Here is an 18,304-nt window from a genome sequence, read left to right as displayed (position 1 = left end):
TGGCTTAGCTGAATTGCCCTTATTGCCATAAAGAGCAGAGGGTGTCTCATGGCTGAAATCAGCTTCTTCCCTATGTTAGACTATAGGAAACACCACACAGCCAAACTTAAGCTGTGTTATAAACTTAACATTTTATAGTTGAATTTAGTATGCATACTAGGGCTTTTCTGAAACAACAGTTGTTACACTGCTATAGCCTAAGTGTCTAGAATACTTGGTGAGAAGTCTTTAATAGTGGTAGAAGAGCTTTGAGTTTGGAAGCTGAATGTTAATTGATGAGTGTGCAAATTAGTCTGTCTTACTGGGGGGTTTTATTACCTGCTTCTGTTGATCTAGAAGAAAGTCATGGTTTGTCACACCAAGGAAACCTGCATTATTGTTAATCTGTTATGAAAACAGAGTGGTACATGTACATTTATCATCAGACTTCCACTGCAGTTAAACTAAGGATCTGTTCAGCTCTTGTCCTTTTCCCCTGAAGCCCACAGCATGGAATCATATTACAGGAGAAAGGGAGTCTTGCAAATCACAGAACTTTACTAATACCTTAGGCCTGCTATGAAAGGCTGGAAGACCCATTACCGACACTTTAGAGAATGAGTGATTGAAATTTTTCATTGTCCAAAGTGAAGAAAACTTTTACATTTGTGGTATGCACTTTATAGAGAGACATATTTTTAAGACAGTCAAGAACCATGTTAGAAGAAATGGAAAGGTAGAGGCAGAAATACATTTATTCTGTACAGCAGGAATGAAGTGCCGCTTTGCACAGGCAGTTACCAGTTTTAATAACGTCTTTTTCTTGGGCCAACTCAAACTTTATGACAACTTTATAAAGGGTATGAGAGCTGAGGCCGTTGTCATCAAACAGCAGATTATTTCCTTTAGAGTTGATAGTGACGTAGGTAGATCAGTTTCTGAGGATGAAACTTCTCTCTGCACAGTGGACATTCTGTCTGCAAAAAGAAAAGACATTCTGAATTGCTCTGTTTAAAAGTGTAGGGGAAAAATGTAACTCTTATGTCTTATTCCACAGTGTCTATAAAATCATTAATGGATGAAAACTGTTGTATTTCATTAATCCAGAGCAAAATCAAAGTTTAAAATACCATGCATAAGAGCTAGCTCAGTTGGTTGTAACTCAGGCCTTTTTACTGGAAATCAGAATGATCTCCAGGTCTGTAGATGGAGAAATCACCTCCATGGCTGGCTTCCACAGTAGTTTGATTGTGTTTAAGTGGTTAGGACAGAAAACTGCTCACCTTATTTACCTCTTCTATGTCATACATAGTCATTCTGCTCTAACAAAACCTATAGGCCCTGGCAGACTCTCATGTGGGCTTTTGGGTGCCTTAGTGAGAGAAAGGGTGTTACTTCAACACCCAGGCTGACAGGCATGTTCAAGTAGAAATTTCATCCCATTTACCCCTTCCAGCCTCCAGTTGTCCCTCGGTACTTACTCTGGTGTTACACCACTCTGTGATGCATTCCCAGCAGAAGAGGTGGCCACAAGGAGTGGCTGTTGCATGTCTCCGTTCTTCCAAACACAGTGTGCAGCGGGAGTGGCGCCCAGGAGTCTTCTCATTGGTCATATTTCTAGTTAACATAGTTATATGTTACTTAGTTCTATTTAGCCTGCCTGTAAGAAATATTTAATAGCACAATCCTAAAGTAAACCCTTTCTTCAAGTATTAACCCTTTTTTGTGAAGATCTCAGAAAACATGAAAGCAAAGAGATGCTTGAGACAGTGAGGAATTCAAATGTTTTATCAGGTTCTAACCTAGCCAAAGCTGTCACTCCAGCTATGGAGTGACAGTAGCTCCCTGTTTAGTAAAGCTGCTACATTCCCCACCCTTGCTTCCACCTCTTCCCTAGTAAATAAACACCATCATACTTCTGATGAGCTAGGTTGCGGTGCAGTTTCCATTCCTGCCTTGCTCTCTGCTTCTGTTTGAAGCTGTACATCTGAACACCAATTGTTAGAAGAAGATGGAAGAGTGAAATGATTCCAAGAAACTTGTAACTTGATCGAATGTTCTCATCTTCTTGAGGTCCTCCAAAATGCAGCTACATAATTCACAGAAATAGAGAGGTTTTGTTACTGCGATTTGATGAAATTATAAACACACACACAGCATCAATAACCACGGTTTGAGATTGTCATGTCCCGTGGAGTTACTAATGTGACTTCTCACTTTGTATTTGCAGGAGACACACTGGGCTGGTGTTCTGAAGTTACACAAGATGTTAAGTTCTGACTGCCCCCACATTTACTAGCCATAACCTTTTGGCTGCAGGGACTCACAACCCCTCTACATGGTATTAAAAATACCCTCTCACCCCTATTGCAATCAACTGTAGCCAAATCCTATAGCATTTTTGCACACACAGCATCCCAGAAGAGACCAAAATACTGCAGTGGATGCTGTCTTCAAACAAGAAATACTTACATATGTAATCCCTGCGATTCTTTTAGACAGGTGATAAAAAGTGCCACTTATGTAGAACACTGCCAGATGCAGTCGATGAAGCAAAGGAATGCTTTGTTTAAGAACATACACGATCTGTAGGACTCTCTTCTTCTGCTGCTCTGTAAGCTGCCCAACTTGTCTCTGTATCCAGCTTCGTATTAAGGTCCTACTGGATAAGCCAAGCGCTGGGTTGCTCTGCGAGGTGCTGGACACATCAGCTTCTGCCTGCAGCTCGTGTTCCAGGTGCTGTAATCCCTTTTCTAAGCAATAAGGTACTACAGTATGAAGAGCAACAAAGACAGCCCGTCGAAGAAAGGCAGGTACCCTTTTCTTGGTTGAGTCAACTTGAACAATGTTAACGTACTCTTCACCCAGCGTCTGGTAACCTGAATGGTGTGTGCAACAGAGAACACGCAGGGTAAGATGGCAACTGCAGTGGAGACAGGCTGCTCAGGTCAGAACCATTGGGGTTTGAGGTTTCTGAAGCGCTCAGTGAGGTGAGCGCTGTGCTTACCTCAGCGTCTGCAGCAGCCCTGTCTGCGGTGGGTTTAGGCTTAAAGCAGGGGTGCTTTTTCATAGTGTCGTGCATCCCTTTTTATAACAGACTGTTTCGCTTTTAAGGGACACCCTTATTTACAAGAACATCTGGGCTGATAAACTGCTGCATTCGACCTCCGAGTTCCGGCAGCTCTGTGGCTTCGTATTTACTAAAGGGATTTATACGAAAGCAATCCAAACAACCCCCGTTTAAGAGAACCCCTGCCGGGCAGCGTGCTGGTCGCCAACAGACAGCGCATTTAGCACGGAGGAGAAGCGCAAAACACGACGTGAGGAGCACGTTACCTGACAGAGTGGTGAGGGCGAAGTAGGCTACATCGGAGAGCAGCTCCGCCTCCTTCCTCCACTGCAGCCACTTCCGGGCACCTACGGGACCGGATCACCGCGTTACGTCGCCGTAATTCCTGCCGATCCCAGCCCTCCGCCGGGAATCTCCCGCCCCCCGACGCCGCGAGGGCGAGGGGTGGTGCGGGCGGTGCAGCTCGGATTCCACGCGGCCCGGCCCGGGGCCGAGCCCCGTGCAGCGTTACCCGCGGCCCCGTGCAGCGCGGCGCCGGCCGCGGCCCGCAGCCCGCTCCGGTAGAGCTCGTCCTTCTGCGCGCCCCGCACCAGCCGCGCCGGGCCCGCCGCCGACGCCGCCATGGCGGGAGGCGCGCCCCGTGACGTCATTGCGGGCGGCCCGCCTTGAGAGAGGCGGGGGTCACAGCCCGCCCCTCGCCGCTCGGTGCCGCCGCCTCCGGGCGGGCTCCGTCCCGGTGCCGCCGCCGGCGCTGCTCTGGCCGGGGGCTCCGCTCCCGCGGGCGGGCTCGGCTGGCGGCAGCTCCGCTCTCTGCCCGGCTCCCCCGGCCGCGGTAGCTGGGCAGGCTGGCCCGGGCTCGTGCCCCCGCCCTGCGGGGAGCCGGGCCGCGGCTGGCTGAGGTAAATGGAGGCGGGGCGGGGAGAGCTCAGCGCTGTGCCTGGCGGCGCTGTGTGTAGCTGCGGGTTTGCTCAGGGCATGGAGGGTGGGCTCGCCTGGTGAGGGCTGGAGTGAAGCTTATTGTCCCCTTGGAGACGGCCAGAAACCCTCTGCCTGCCTGCTGCCTGTGCCACGTGTGACTAATGCCAAACAAAGGGGAGAAAAAGGAAGCCTTTGTGGCATGCTCCCTGCAGGCAGAGGCAGCAGCACGGGAAGCGTGGCGTGCCCACGCGTGTCCTGAACTCTGATGCACTCATTTTGCCAAAAGCGGGATTTTTTTTTTTTCTTAGCAGACTTTAACATGTCACCAATTCAGGTCTGCAGCGTGTTCAGGTGGAGTGAAATGAAGCAGTTCTGCCAGGTAGCTGATTCATGTGACAGAGCTACTTGCACCTGGGTTAGAATAGGTGTTGAGTTTGCGGACTAATACTGCAGTACCTCACGTGAAGGTAGCGTGAAAGAGCAGGAGCTTGTGCTTGTTCCTCCTCAGTGCTGAGAAGCAGAAGGAAAGGCTTCCTGCTGCCAGCTACCACCACAGCTAAACTGGAGGTCTGCAGTGGTTCAGTTGTCTGCAGGCTGTTGCTGACGCAGCTTGTGACATCGCAGCTCCGCTTTAACTGCGCCAGAAGTTGCGAACTAAGTAAAGCTGTGGAATCTTACACAGTAATGTGTTCCTGCCCCTGCCTGCTTGCCCCACGTAAGCCTCAGGTTTTATTTGCTAGTGTACGGGAGGGTGTGTAGCGACAATTAAGCAGGTGTTCCGTCTGCCGCCATAAAATCAATGCGATTAAGGAACATCACAGCGGTTTATTTAGTCAGACAGTAGGTGGAGCACCTGCATAAGACAATGTCCAGTGAGGAGTGGGATATGGCATGTGAAGGATATGGGGGAGTTAGGAGCAAACAATGATGTCTTGTTAGAGTTGCTAACTTGGCTTAGGGTTATAACTGCCTGGTTGTGAAGAGCTCTTAGAGAAGCTGGTTAGGGTTCCAGGTATAATAATTTCTCATTAGTGCTCTGTGTCAGATACATGTTTTACAAATGTGCAGGGTAAATGTGTGTTGCCATTTTACTCAAGTGGGTAAATATGATTTTCTTGTTTTATAGGTCAAGAAACCAAAGAAGAGCTCAAGAGACCTTTTTTCAAAGCTGCAGTTCTGGCTGATGAGCATGCCATTATTAGATTGGAAGCCATTTCTGAAGCTGAAGCTGTATTTACTAAAACAATAACTAAAACAAATACTTTTTCGTAACCTAATACGAGGCAGTTCAATGTATTAAGCTGAAAAAACACAGCAGTCATCCCTCGAGGACCTGGGACTCTGGTACCTTTCAAATGTTGCCTGCTAACCTGATGAAAGTCTCTTGAATACACAGTATCATGAGGATTATTGATTATTGGCCCAGTATGAACTTTTACCAATGTGATGGTTCAACTGAAACTGGAGGTGACATGGTAAACCCCCCCGGGATCGACATGACTAATCGTTCCCTTCATCACATTCAGCCAGATCAGACTAATGTTAGCTGTTACACAGTGATCTGTGAGAAAAATCTGTTTGTTCTACTTTGTGTCCCATTGATATTGGAACTACAGAAAACTGCCATATCTCAAAGTTCAGCTGCTGTGTTTTACTTAAGCTTTTGCAGGACAAATTTCTGTACAGACTCATTTCCCTTGCATGGTTCTCTACTTTTCCTCCTAACAGACCCAGTTAGGGAGTTGCTTCTCTGACGTTAACAAGGAAGTCCGAAATGTAAAGCAAACTCAAGAGCACAGTAATGATTAACTTTTCCTCCCACATGTAGCTTGTCTGTGCATTATTAAATATGGTTTTAGCTCTGCAGACCTGTTAGTATGGAAGAGGTTTGGAGTGTAGCTTTCAAACACAGCAAGAGGCAGATGTTTCAGTTTCCAACCTGAAGAACAGGTTCTGCAGATGTAAAAGGAGCGAAATGCCTGTTCAGGGTTGTTACCACCCTCTGATTCCTTTTGCCTCCTCCCACTTTGAACTTGTTACCCTGGAGCTGAACTGTTTGAATAAGGACTGTAAAAGCTGCTTTGTGATCAGTGAGCTGAGAGCCCTTAACATGTAAAATGCAGGGCGGAGCCTTCGCCCTCAGACTTGGCAGTTCCCTCCCTCCTTTTATTTTTTCCACGCTTATGAAGGTTCTGATGCACCGTGCAGAGGAGCTCGGATATCTCGTCTGCACTGCCCAGAGAGGTGGGGGGGTTTGGTTTGCTTTCATTTGCTGCTTTTTCTCTTTCAGGAATCATTTTGGTGTACTTTTAACACTTTTGCTTACCTTAGAAGTTAGTAACAAATTCTATAATACGCTACCACAGGAATGAATATCTTTAGGACTGCAACAGTTTGCTGCTTTAGCCTTTAAGGAGAGAGAGAATGGAAAGAGCATGATGTCTGATGCTTGGTTTATTTGGTCATGTTTTCTTTTGTTGATGATAATGTTCAGGAGCCATGAGGTTCTGTTAACCCTAAGTTTTTAGATTTTCTGAGCTTTATAAGGATGAAACAAACCGCATTTGTGTTCTAAGTTTAGACTTGTCTAACTGGACAACTGCTTTCTTCAGGGCTTACACATTTGCTCTGAAACGATAACCTGAGCCTGGAGCTTTCACAGGTATCCTAAGCCAGAACTAAACCTGACTTGGATAGGAGAAGTTGAATGTAAAATGAACTTTCTAAAGTTAAATGAAATACCAGTTAGGTGATCTAACCTGGCTGCCTCCATGACTGCACTGCTGGGAAGTCTTCACATGACCCTTCAAAAGGGTGTGCATTGTTTGGCTTTTTTTTTCCCCCCGGTCGTTGTTTTGGGCTGTGGAGAAGGAATTTTCTGTTCTTCCCTGGCATAAAAATGTGGTTTATGATTGCAGAGATAGGGTGAATAATAAAGATGCCAAATTGTGAGTGCATTCAAATGCCTTGGGCTCCCGAGTCTAGATGTAGGTCTTGATCATGTTACCAAATACGATGGGTGATAATTCCTAGCATCCTGTTTTGTTTCATGTCAGAGGTAGGTTCAACTGTTTAAAAATAAGATAGAAGTGGAGTAAGATTCACTGCTGACTGTGATAAGTTTGAGTCAGGAGACTGATGCTGTCTTCAGAATCTAGCTCAAAGTTGTTTCTTTACTGGTCAGAAGAAAATGGTCAAAGTTTTGTCTATCAAGGTTTTTTTTCTGTTCTTCCTGAGAGGGGGTCTTTAGCTTGGAAGAACTATTTTTCTGCCTAGTTAGATTGGGTGTGAAGGAACTGTTCAGTCCAGAAGAAGGACAGAGGTTGTGAGGGAAGGTCAGTGACTACTCGTGAAATGTGCTATCAGCTATCTAACTGTGGGCTAGACTGAATGGTGTCATAGTTATTGCATTCAAATGACCTCAGTACCAGTGTGTGAGGAACAGATGAATAAAGGCCAACTTGTCTCTGATCTCTTCAGTATCTTCAGTAGGTAGACAACTTGTTTGAGATTGTCTGCTTCTGGAAACCCAGGATTGATTGTATGTAGACTAGAGACCTTGCAATACTGAATCTTGAAATGCTAATGGGTTGCTGATTCTTATATTTAATGACTGTGTTGGGAAGATCAGCTTCTATAATGCATCATAATTTGATCCTTCTCAGCCCAAACAGTCTGTCATTCTGATCTCCTGCCAAAGGTTTGGCTTCCTGTCTAAAGCCAGGAGAACTTTAATCTGAGCATTTTTTTCTTAGTTTTCCTAATCCTTATGTTAGTCTTAGAAAGTTAATTTTTTCTCTGTCCTTGCAGCTCATGGATGTTCTCATCTTATAAAACCACAAGTTTTTCAGGGCCGCAGACAGAGGGATTGTTTGTGAACTCATGCCTTGTCACTGGTAAGTAAATGGAATGTCTTGTCTGTAAATTTGTGTGAAATGCATTGAATTCATGCCTTAGAGACCACTGTAAAATTTTCAGTCATTCCTTGCTTGTAGTTGGTTTTTGTTCTGGGTTTAGAAAGTTATAATCATTTTTGCAGTTTGTGGCCAAGCTCCTTTTACATTATCTGAAAAGGCTTTTGTTCTTTTGTGGCATTCATCATTTCTGTAATTTGTGCTGAATTAAACACTGCTCCATACTTGCCCAAAGTTGTCTGTGAGCACCTAGGTGAACGTTACTGCAGGAAGTCTTTCCCACTGAGAACTTGTTGGTTACATTCATGCTCTAAAAAGCTGCAAAGGTGAAAGACTGAAATTCTTTTGTAAAAGAATCTTCACCCTTGGTTAGGCACTCAGTTCTTAAATATCATTCAAATGGACCATCTTATTTGTGAATACTACTGGAATTTGTTCTTGTTAGTACTGTTAATTTGTCCAGAGCTGAGAAAATAACAGTATAAATAAATCTGAATGGGCAATAGGATAAGGCTGAAGAGATTTTTTGGTGAAGACAGTTACTAAGAATCATCTGAATTTAGTGCAATACATTTATCATGCATCAAGGTATCTTAGGCTACATTAGTTACCTATAAAATGACCTGCTGCTTCCCATGGTAAACTTCAAATAATCTGATCTTACTATTGACATGCCTTCTCTAGTGTTATATCTGAACTTTCTCTCAGTTACTTCTGCTGTCTTGGCCTTGTTTGAGTTACCCTCTGCTCCCGTTGGTACTGCTGGCGTTGGTAAACGACAGTAAACCTTCCTGGATATCATTTATTGTGCATACTTCTTAATTGCATTTGTGAAATGAGTAGCTGGCATAGGCCATGCATTCAGGATCAGATAATAGTGAAGAAAAGGCCTGTATAACATGGACCAAGTCCCATTCCAAAGGGCCAGCTATTTTCCCTCCCTGGCCACTGAACTAATTATGTATATGGCCACTTTATAGAGCATCTCAGCCCAGTGTTTGCTACAAGTCAGTGTGAAGTTCTGGACTTCCACATTACTGCTTAGAACATAGACTCTAAATCTGTAGGGAATTTCCAAACCTTTTATTCACTGTTTAATCTGCCTCTGTTTTATGGGGGTGGAGTCCTTGCCTTCAGCACATGTAACTGCACAGTAAAGTCATTGGATCGGTACCTGTAAAAGTGCAGGCTGTGACAAATCTTTACACATGCTGGGGCAAAGTTCTGACTTTCCTTCCTGTTGTTTTCTGTACATCACCATCCGGCAGACTGCCTAAACAAGTGGGTTTAATGCTGCAGTGTTTTAAGACTCTTGGTTTCTGGTGTTCTGCAGGAGGCATTGTGGCTAACAAGGGAGCAGTGGAGCTGGAGTTTACACTAGAAAAATCGTTTGATTTTCAAATAGGAATTGAACCAATATCCTGATGTGTTGACTGAAGAGATGAGAAAATGAAGAGGATAGGGCTCTGGATGGGGAGGTGATGTTTTAGGCTACAGGCTATGTGTCATGAGTAACTTCCTCAGGTGCAAAATAGCCACAATAAAATACACTGAGTCAGGTGCATCAGGCTCTGTGGATGAGTGTGATGGGAGAACTCGTAGCTAAGCCTCTAGCAGTTTGAAGCGAGCCTGCAGGCCTCTGGGTCTCATTTGTTAGAGTTGTCTGAGCCACCTGAAGTTGGAGGTCAAGCGGACATGAGGTAAAAGTTGAAATAAGCACTTGAATAATCTGGAAGTGCAGTTTCCCCATATGCATGGACCTGAATGCTTTATCTGAGTGCGGTTTTCAGAACAGTTGATTCAGAAATACAGTGTGCAACTTAGTTTGGGGGATTTTTGTATACCTGGTTCTGATGTGGCCCTGCAGTTTTCACTGTTTTATCGCAGCCTCACTCGTCTCCATTTAATTAAGGAGGAGCATCTTCTGACATCTTAATAGTTGCCAGGGAGCAACTAGATTGCCTCAGAAATTAAGAGGGAAATCAGGTGGGAAGGTGAAGGAGTTTTACAAGTTAACATTCCTGGGAGAGACTGAAAGTGCTGCAAAACTTCTGTAGTTCCCATCCCCTCCAGGTCCCGTTTGCCAAAGGCCGTTATGCAGAAACTTGCAATACCACTTTTTGTGTTGAATGTGATGTGAAGAGGATGTGTCTCCAGAGCTCTCCTTGCAGGACTGGTTACTATAAAATAACTTAAAAGAAGCTCCTCCCTGCCTCTTTTCCCCTTCAATGTGACACCCTTCCAGCTTGTTATTCCAGATTTCCTAGTGCTGGAACATATTTTCTGGAAGTTTTCTCTGCCTTTAACTGAAAATATGTAATTTGAGTTCTATTTATGAAAAAAAAAAAGAGCAAGGAGTGGAGCCTGAGGAGACAAAGGAAGATATAGGTGTTTCCTCCTGGAAGGAGCCATATAGCCTGCAGAGGAGAAAGTGAAGAACAGAACTTTGTGATGTGTTACATGCTGGTATTTTTTAGTGGGATTGCTGCAAGAACAAAGTGAAGTTGTGCTTGATCTGTTGTGGCAAGGATGTGAGCACACATAGGATTGTGTAGAGGAAACTGGTGTGAGTGTGGCTGGGGATAGGTTGTCAGATGCCTGAAATTGCCGGAAAGACCCTGCATGAGCTTCTTTGAAGTATGTCTGATAAAAATGGGGTTTACCAGTTGTTGTAAACCCAGTTAGAGCTGGTCTCTGGCATGTAGATTTGGGTTATGTGTATGTTTTAGTTTTACTTGGAAACCACTTGGTGGATTTGGTGCTATATGACTTGGATAGTGAGACTCTGGTCTATGATTTTGGTTTTGGATCATCATCGGTCAAATAACTTAGTAGGGTTATTTGTCTTCTACAGCAAAAAGGGACCTATGCCACTTCTTTCTTCCTGTCCTGTGAGTTTAGACAGATTTTGAATGAGATGAGGTTATTGAAGTAATGTTATTTATTGACTAGCAAGGTACCAAAGTCCACAAGGGGGTGGTGAGCAAAGCAGAGCTGTACTTTGACATTTACTGGATTGGGCCCTAAGACTTGCATCCTTGTAGCAAGTCCGTTAGCTTGTGTTTGTGTATGTCACTGCCCTGTGTTTGACAGCATGCAAATGGATGGAGTGGCTCCCAGACCCCTTCCTCTAATGGGGAAGAATAATTAGTTCTGCTGTACTGAGTTAAAGCTGCTTGGTTAAAAGTCATAGGCTTAATTCCTAAAATAAATTCTTGCCTCTTTAGATGAGGAAAGAAGTCAGCTTCTGGAGAGTGACCAAGACTGCTAACATCATTGAGAATATTAACAGTGTTAGTCTTGTAGGTGTGTTGATTACAAATGGCATTGGAGCCCACAGTCTGCATCTCCTCTTTAGTGTGACTCACAAATTCCCATGCGCAGGAAAGGTTTAGCTTTTCCAGCAGGAGTCACTTCCTGTCTGTCTTCTAACAAGGAGACCTTCCTATCCCTATTCCTTCTCTGAGGCTTTTTGGGTTTTGTAGTCTCTATTATGAAACTTGCATTTGCAATGTACTTTGGAACCTTGCTGGCTGGCTGGATCTCATTGGATGAGATCTAGAGCCTTGCTTAATTAGTTCTCTTTGCTCTTCTAATGAAAGTATCCAGTTCTCCTTTGCTAATAAGAGATGCAAATGTTCTTGAGAGGCAAGAGGCTGCTGTGTGCTGTGTTTCCATTGTCATTTCAGGTAGGTCTGGGAACTGGCTAGCAGCAAGTAAGGGTTATGAAACCGAGAAGGGTTTTGACAGCTTAGGATTAGTATAGGGAAGGGGATAGCAAACACTCTATCCGCTCTATATAGAACTTGTTGCAAATTTCGAGTTTGGTTTTGTAAAGGAAATGCTAAAATCATACAACAGACAGTTTAAGCCTGAAATAAATTATTCGTGATTAATAAGTCTCCTTACTTGCATAAGAAATATTCAGTGACATCACTCAGCAAAAATGCAGAGCTCTCCTGCATGTGCAGCCCTCGTTCAAGCTGTAAGGGGTGGGTGAGGAAAAGCTGACAGATGTAAAGTGTTCCTTTTAAGTGGGATGACTGTGTTCTGGGTGTGAGTGCATCAGGCTGCCAGAAAGACATCTAATGTCCTCTCTTTTTGACTGCCTTTTCCCCTTTTCCCCCTTACATGTTTCACTGAATCGTGTGCTAGAGGAGACCATCTCATGCCAGTTTGTTCTGTGCATGTTCTGTCCCTTCAGAAAAAGAATGTTGTATCACACCCTAAGGTGTGGGCTCACCCCCTAGTTCCATAGTCCTGAAAAACACTTCTTTCATTCTGTACTTGCTTTGGATGTGAAGCAACATGCCTGGGCGTGCAAGTTATCTCAGATGGAATTGCCCGGTGAATGGAGTTGCATTCTTTAGAATGAACAGCATGTCACAGTGAGCTGCCGCAGAGTTGAAAAGCAAATCCCAACTCTCAGATTCAAATGCTTTAAAGTTGGGTGTTTCTTTCTTCCCATTTGGTAGCACTTTGATCTTTTTTCTATTGATCTGCTTCCTCATCAAGCTCTTCAGGCTGAAGTGATGATTTAGGTTCTGTATGTTTGATCTGCAGTGTCAGTGTATCTGTTCTGGAAGGATATCAGAGCTTGTTCTGGTGGCTGGCACATGGTACCTCCCTGAACACAAAAGCAGGTCTTTGGGGTTAAACTTGAAATACTACCGTGATTATAAAAATGGCTAAAGGATTGTTAATGGTGTACACAGCTTTTTTTTTGTCTGTAAGTGATATCCATCCTGCCTCCAGGGGCTTAAGTCCTCTTTTCTGAGGGAATACAGAACCTCACACAATAGTGCTTACGTAGGGCTCTTAAATCAGCAGTCAGTTTAAATCTTGTTCATGCTGTCTGAACGGATGCAGTTGCTCTCTTTTGGCCATTTTGTGACTCTTGTCAGTGAGCAGTGCTGCTCTCTGAGGCCATAGTGATTCCTACCAAACAGAGGTGAAACGCTTTCAAAGAACATAACTGATATATGTCATCATACAGTCCTCACAAAAGCTTTTCCAGGGAAGCAGACTGAGCTGCTGTCATTGACTTCAATGTCTGGCCCCAGAGTCTTGCTGAGATTCCAGTTTGAATCCTGCAGTATTGTTAAAGATTGTGTGGTTTTCTGCTGGCTGCCTAGGGTTTATAGGAATATTCAGCTTGGTATTTTGGAGAGAGGGGCTGGACTTTAAAAGGTGGGACTGAGTGAAGAAAGAACATCTTTTGCGTGAAAACAGAAGACAGATCATCTGAGTTACAACTTCACTTCCAGATTAGAACAAAGAATAAAGAAGGTGAGTTTGACATGACTCAAGACACTAAAATATTGTGAGCCACATCCTCATACAAAGTAAAGTATTGCAGCTCATCTGCTTTCACTGAAATTATGTCAGTATATACCAGCATGAGCATCTGTGCCCAGTCTTCCTCACTCTCATGGATATGTTCTTTGGTGTATAATGAGTCACAGTGATTGAACTTCCTACAAAGGAAATGACCTCTTAAAAAAACCTAAAGCAAAGAGGTGAGAGGGCCTGGCAAAACACCAACAACCAATTCAACTATCTGAATGGGAAATGGAGAGATCTTGTCTCATGTTAAAACAGTTTCATCTGTCCTTTGAGCTGTGGCTTCCTGGATTAATGTCAGGGTTAAACATTTAATGCCCACATTCCAGCAATGGCACTTTGTGGCTAGAGGCTATAAAATTGTGGTTAGGAGGAGCAGTGCCCAGCTGACCAAAGCAGAGGATAACTCACCTGCTGTAGGGCCCTGTCTCCTCTCTGATCAAGGACTGGCTAAGGGAAATGCTCTTGAGTGCAGTTTGGGGTTTTTCAGTGGATATGGTTGACTTAACTCCTGAGAGAGCTTCTAATGTCTAGTCCTGTATTCTTTTAACTAATTCTGTATGTGTCAGACAGTGATGAAGGGATACAGTAATGGAGGGAGATGACAGCACATACAAGGATGTATATCCAGTGGGGATAGTGAGTATCTCTGATAACCTATCATGTCCCTCCCCTTTCAATCCAGCTGGTCTGTGAAATCTGTCCTAAGCTTGTAATTTTGGTTTTGGCGACTCTGGATGTGCCTTGTGATAAACATGTTCTTCACCAAATGAATTTCACCCTCTCATGTGCCCGAAATTGTTTGAGCCATAGGATACCCTTTGAGATATTTCAGGTTTAAATGTGGAAAGATGTGATTTTTACCAATACTGAATTTCTACAGGATTAATGTTGCTAAGCACTACTATCCCATACATGAAGCTGCTGTACATTTGGCTCCATGCACGGGTATTGCTTCTTTGACTGATGTGCTCCTTCTCCCCAGAGGAGGTTTTGACAAGATGAGAATGGAGAAGGTGGGGCTTGGTGAAAAGAGACTTATGGAGAGGAAATGACTTCCCAAAGAAGCTGAATGAGGGCCGGGGACCGGAAGAGATGCACAGCTTCAGACTGGCAAATGCTCTAGCAGGGACACTGAAATAGCTCAAGCCCCCTCTATTTCTACTCTCTGTAAAGGAATAGTGATGCCTCATTGCCCTCTCTCTTTTAAAATAATGTCAAACTGGCTCCGTGCTTTCACAAGAAAACATGTTAGGGCAACGTTTCAGAGCTCAACTTGTAATTACAAACTTAAGGAGACTCCCAAAGATTCAAACAGTTACCAGCACAAGGTAGGATCCTGGGTTTCTGTCTTGTCTGATTGCTGTTTTGGAGGGAGCCTTTGACCTTCTTTCTCTGAGGAAGGTATTCAGCTGAAAGTGTTGGAAAGGTGAGTCTTCAGTATCCAGTGAGCAGGAGATAGGTAAGAAAAGGGAAGGACAATGACAGACAATAATGAAGAGATAGTGTGAAGACAGTTGACAGCATGTAAGAGGAGAAGAGAGCTTTAAAGAGCAAGAGACATGACTGAATCACCAAGCTGATATCACAGCAGATAGTTCTCAAAGCTCTCCTTTGGGAATATAGCTGATACATTCACTTATTATGGAGAATGTTTGATTTAAATGTGTGTGGGTATATATATATATATAGATATTATACCCAACATGAGTGGTTTGGCTACTGGAGAAGTTGCCGCTTTCAAAAGCGTAGTTTTCTACGATTATAGAAAATACTGGGATGAGGGAAAGAAGAGTTGGTGCCTTCTGTGTCAGGGGCTCTCGGGTATAGGCAACTGCTGAGATCAGGCCCGTGTATGGCATCTTGCTATGTTCTAGTAAGTACTGTATAATAAGCACTTAAAGCAACTTCCGCTATGTAAAAACAATTGTTGTCTTCAGGTTTGCAACACGCAAGAGCCTCTGGGAGATGTGCTGAAGACTTGTGACTGCCTTGCTTCTGGGAAGGGCCATCACATCCCTTCTATCAAGACCGAGCTCAGCGGTTGTTCCTTCTCCGCACTGATACCATAAATTCTATTCTTCAATGCATGGAATATGTGTCAGCAGGATTAAACCAGGAGAGTCTCCTGAATGTGGAATTCTGGAGAAGGCCCTTGCTGTGACTTCTGAAGTAAGCCAGCCACATCCTGAAATTGTGGCTTTGTCTCAGACACTTTTATTACTGGACTGAATCTTTCTGCAGATACCTGTTCTGAAGTACTTTGACTTGGAGCAAGCACCATAGCTGGGCTGCTCTAAAAGCTTGAGATGGCTCTGACTTCTCCAAAATCTGTAGCAGGGGATTTGGCACATAGAGAAGAACTCATGCTCCATGATGGAAACTGTCTCCATTTCCTGTCTGCAAATGTCATCTCAATAGGTAAGTGAAAGATTACCATCTTTTTCTCCCAGCTTACTTTTATTGCACTGAGATTTCATATGGGACTTCTAGCTTTCCTTAAGTTTGAGTAGATTGTGCTTGTATGTTCCTCAGTCCTTTTCATCTGTTTAGTTGCCATGATGACTAGAGTTTGGGTGAAGTGTATGATGTAAGGTCTATGTGTTCAAAAAGTAATATATTTCCAGCCAACGCAGGTTTTCAGGTATAAAACCAAGCAGCTGTACATAGAAACTGTGCTTCTCCTGCTTTTAGATTTTTCATGTCCACATGCAGTGGAAACCCAATATTAGGCTGTTTGCTTATTCCTGTCTGTTCTTGACCCCAACAGGCAATTGGGTATCTGGTTTAGTTTGAAAGCGTGGTTAATGAAAGTTAACACTCTTCTGAAAGAATGCAAGCCTGCATGTTTTAAACTTGATCACTGTGTTTTTGGCTGCCTCACAATACTGGTTAGCAGAGATGTTTTTCTGTGAGGTGAATTAACTTGAATATTTTAAGTGGATAGCAGTTTGATGTCTTATAGATCCCTTTGCAATTAATATAGACTGGAAACAATACATGTAAAAATTAAGCTGATAAGACATGTAAACACAGATGAAAGAGAAAAAGAATAGAAGTCTTAAAGTCTTGGTGTTTTGAGGTGGGCACTGGAATTTAAAAGGAATGTGTCTGAGTAGTCTTTGCGAGACAGGTAGGCAGAAGATGGCCAAAAGCGTAGGTATGAATGTAGGTAGAAATGAGATCTGCCATTTATTAAATTATTCTCAATCTTATCCCAGTTAAGCTTTATTTTTAGGGTTTAATCCAGAAGCTAGGAGAGATCAGGATTGTCTAGCAGGAGGAAAGAGATACAGATTTTCGTATCTGGCATTACAAGTTTTATTTCCATAGATCTCTGAAGCACCTTGTGCTGGTCATTGAGCCTAAAATAGGGTAAGTCTTTTAGATTGAAATGATGTTCTAAAGCGGATTTGAGAGGGAGGAGGATTACAGGAGAAGGGACAACTTGTAAGAAATACAGCGTTTGGTCTATGCAGCCTTCCTAGAGCAAATGTGTGTGTTTGCTGCATTGCTCTTCAGAAGGAGTGATGTCTGCTGAGTCTTTGTGACACTGACAATTCTTTTTCTTGTCAAAGCAATTCATCCTAATAAGAAAGCGCTGGTGGTAGCTCTGTGTCTCAGCATTCTCTTTTGTGGGTGATTCTACTGCAGTTGCCCATCAGCTGCTCTTTGGCTTTCACCCATACTCCTTTGTTCAGCAGCACCAATGCTCCAAAACATTTTGTTTAATCTTGACCAGATATATTCTAGTGGGAAAGCAGAATGCTGGGAAGACTGGGAGGGATCCTTGCAGTGGTACAAAGCTATAGAGGCTGTACGAGCAGCAGGAACACCCAACCTCTTTCTCAAAGCAGAATCACAGAATCACAGAATCCCAAGGGTTGGAAGGGACCTCAAAAGATCATCTAGTCCAACCCCCCTGCAAGAGCAGGGTAACCTACAGTACATCACACAGGAACTTGTCCAGGCGGGCCTTGAATATCTCCAGTGTAGGAGACTCCACAACCCCCCTGGGCAACCTGTTCCAACATTTTGGGCCACATTTTAAAAACTGAAGTTACTATGATAGGATCAGACTGTCAAAGCTGATCGCAACTTTTTGTCCTCGATTCTTTCAAGTGCTTCTGGAAAATCTTGTAGTTGATGAGCCCGTGATTTATAGTGCCTCAGGTTGTGGCTCTGTGCCATGGTGTTGTCTGGATGGAGCCGAGGGATCCAGAGCTCACAGAATCATTATTGTTGGCTGTTGCTCTTTTCTGAGTGTTGACAGCTTGTGCAGAGGAGAATGAGCTCTTCTCTTGGGAAGCTCTGGAGATTACAGATGTGATTTTGCACATCAGGTGTTGACTGGAGATTGGGTAGGAGGAAGGGAATTGTGTAACTGATGTCTGTGGCAGATGAATTTGTGCTACAGGAGGGATCTGGGGGAGGAGGAGCTGGTTGGTTACATTTAAAGTAAAATTAAAAAGTTGATTTAGCCCAAGATTGTATTTGGAACTTTATGTGTTCAACACAGGACTCATTTGCTTGAGATACGTTCTCCTTTACTGCCTATCGTCATGAAGCAGACAACACTCACAGTTTTGGCTGGGCTCTCAAATGAACTAATTTGATCATTTTGGCAAAATCTCCAGGAATCAGTTTAGCTTTTTTCTGGGTTACAATTTGGGCTGATGTGTGTGTATTTTTTTTTTTTTTTTACTAGCGTTAATGGGACTGAATATGTTTGTATTGTAGTTGTATTTAAAATGGCTCGTCAGTGAAAGTATAACCCATAGTTATATTTCATGCTTATATTTTCTATAGTTAATATAGAAGTATTTACAAGCTATGTCCCTGCTCCTCACCTGCAGAACCAACAATGAGCATTATTTTTTTTTTCCAGCTCTTTCTCATAAATTGGCTTGCAGGGGTTGACAAAGAAAAGTGCAGGAGTTTAGAGGTGACATAAGTGTATTACATCATTAGTGTGTGTTCTGGCACTGCAAAAGTAAGATGCTGTGTTCTGGTTAGCGCTAGCTCATACAAACTGACTTTTAGAGCACTGCTTTTTTATTTGCAAGATGAACTGTAATTT

The 18,304-nt window shown here is 43.5% G+C and overlaps 2 protein-coding genes across 2 annotated transcripts in view; one reads left to right on the top strand and one right to left on the bottom strand.

Moving 5' to 3' along the window:
* Positions 1 to 708: 708 nt before the first annotated feature.
* On the bottom strand, positions 709 to 3,700 carry PEX10 (peroxisomal biogenesis factor 10). The gene is made up of 6 exons (XM_065696393.1): positions 3,561 to 3,700; positions 3,316 to 3,396; positions 2,452 to 2,858; positions 1,896 to 2,068; positions 1,461 to 1,596; positions 709 to 956 (listed from the first exon to the last, which is right to left on the bottom strand). Exons 1-6 carry the CDS (start codon positions 3,697 to 3,699, stop codon positions 885 to 887), a joined length of 1,008 nt encoding a protein of 335 aa, XP_065552465.1. The 5' UTR covers position 3,700; the 3' UTR covers positions 709 to 884.
* Positions 3,565 to 18,304, top strand: part of PLCH2 (phospholipase C eta 2) — an 81,111-nt gene continuing 66,371 nt past the window's right edge. Inside the window, exons 1-4 of the mRNA XM_065696394.1 lie at positions 3,565 to 3,948; positions 5,094 to 6,211; positions 7,778 to 7,863; positions 15,165 to 15,645. Coding sequence (XP_065552466.1) covers positions 15,534 to 15,645 — 112 coding nt within the window. The 5' untranslated portion in view covers positions 3,565 to 3,948; positions 5,094 to 6,211; positions 7,778 to 7,863; positions 15,165 to 15,533. The remainder of the gene's footprint in view (positions 3,949 to 5,093; positions 6,212 to 7,777; positions 7,864 to 15,164; positions 15,646 to 18,304) is intronic.

Source organism: Lathamus discolor, chromosome 16 (genome assembly GCF_037157495.1).
Source record: "Lathamus discolor isolate bLatDis1 chromosome 16, bLatDis1.hap1, whole genome shotgun sequence".
In the NCBI taxonomy this organism is placed as follows: domain Eukaryota; kingdom Metazoa; phylum Chordata; class Aves; order Psittaciformes; family Psittacidae; genus Lathamus; species Lathamus discolor.
This window is presented reverse-complemented; position numbering and strand designations above follow the sequence as displayed.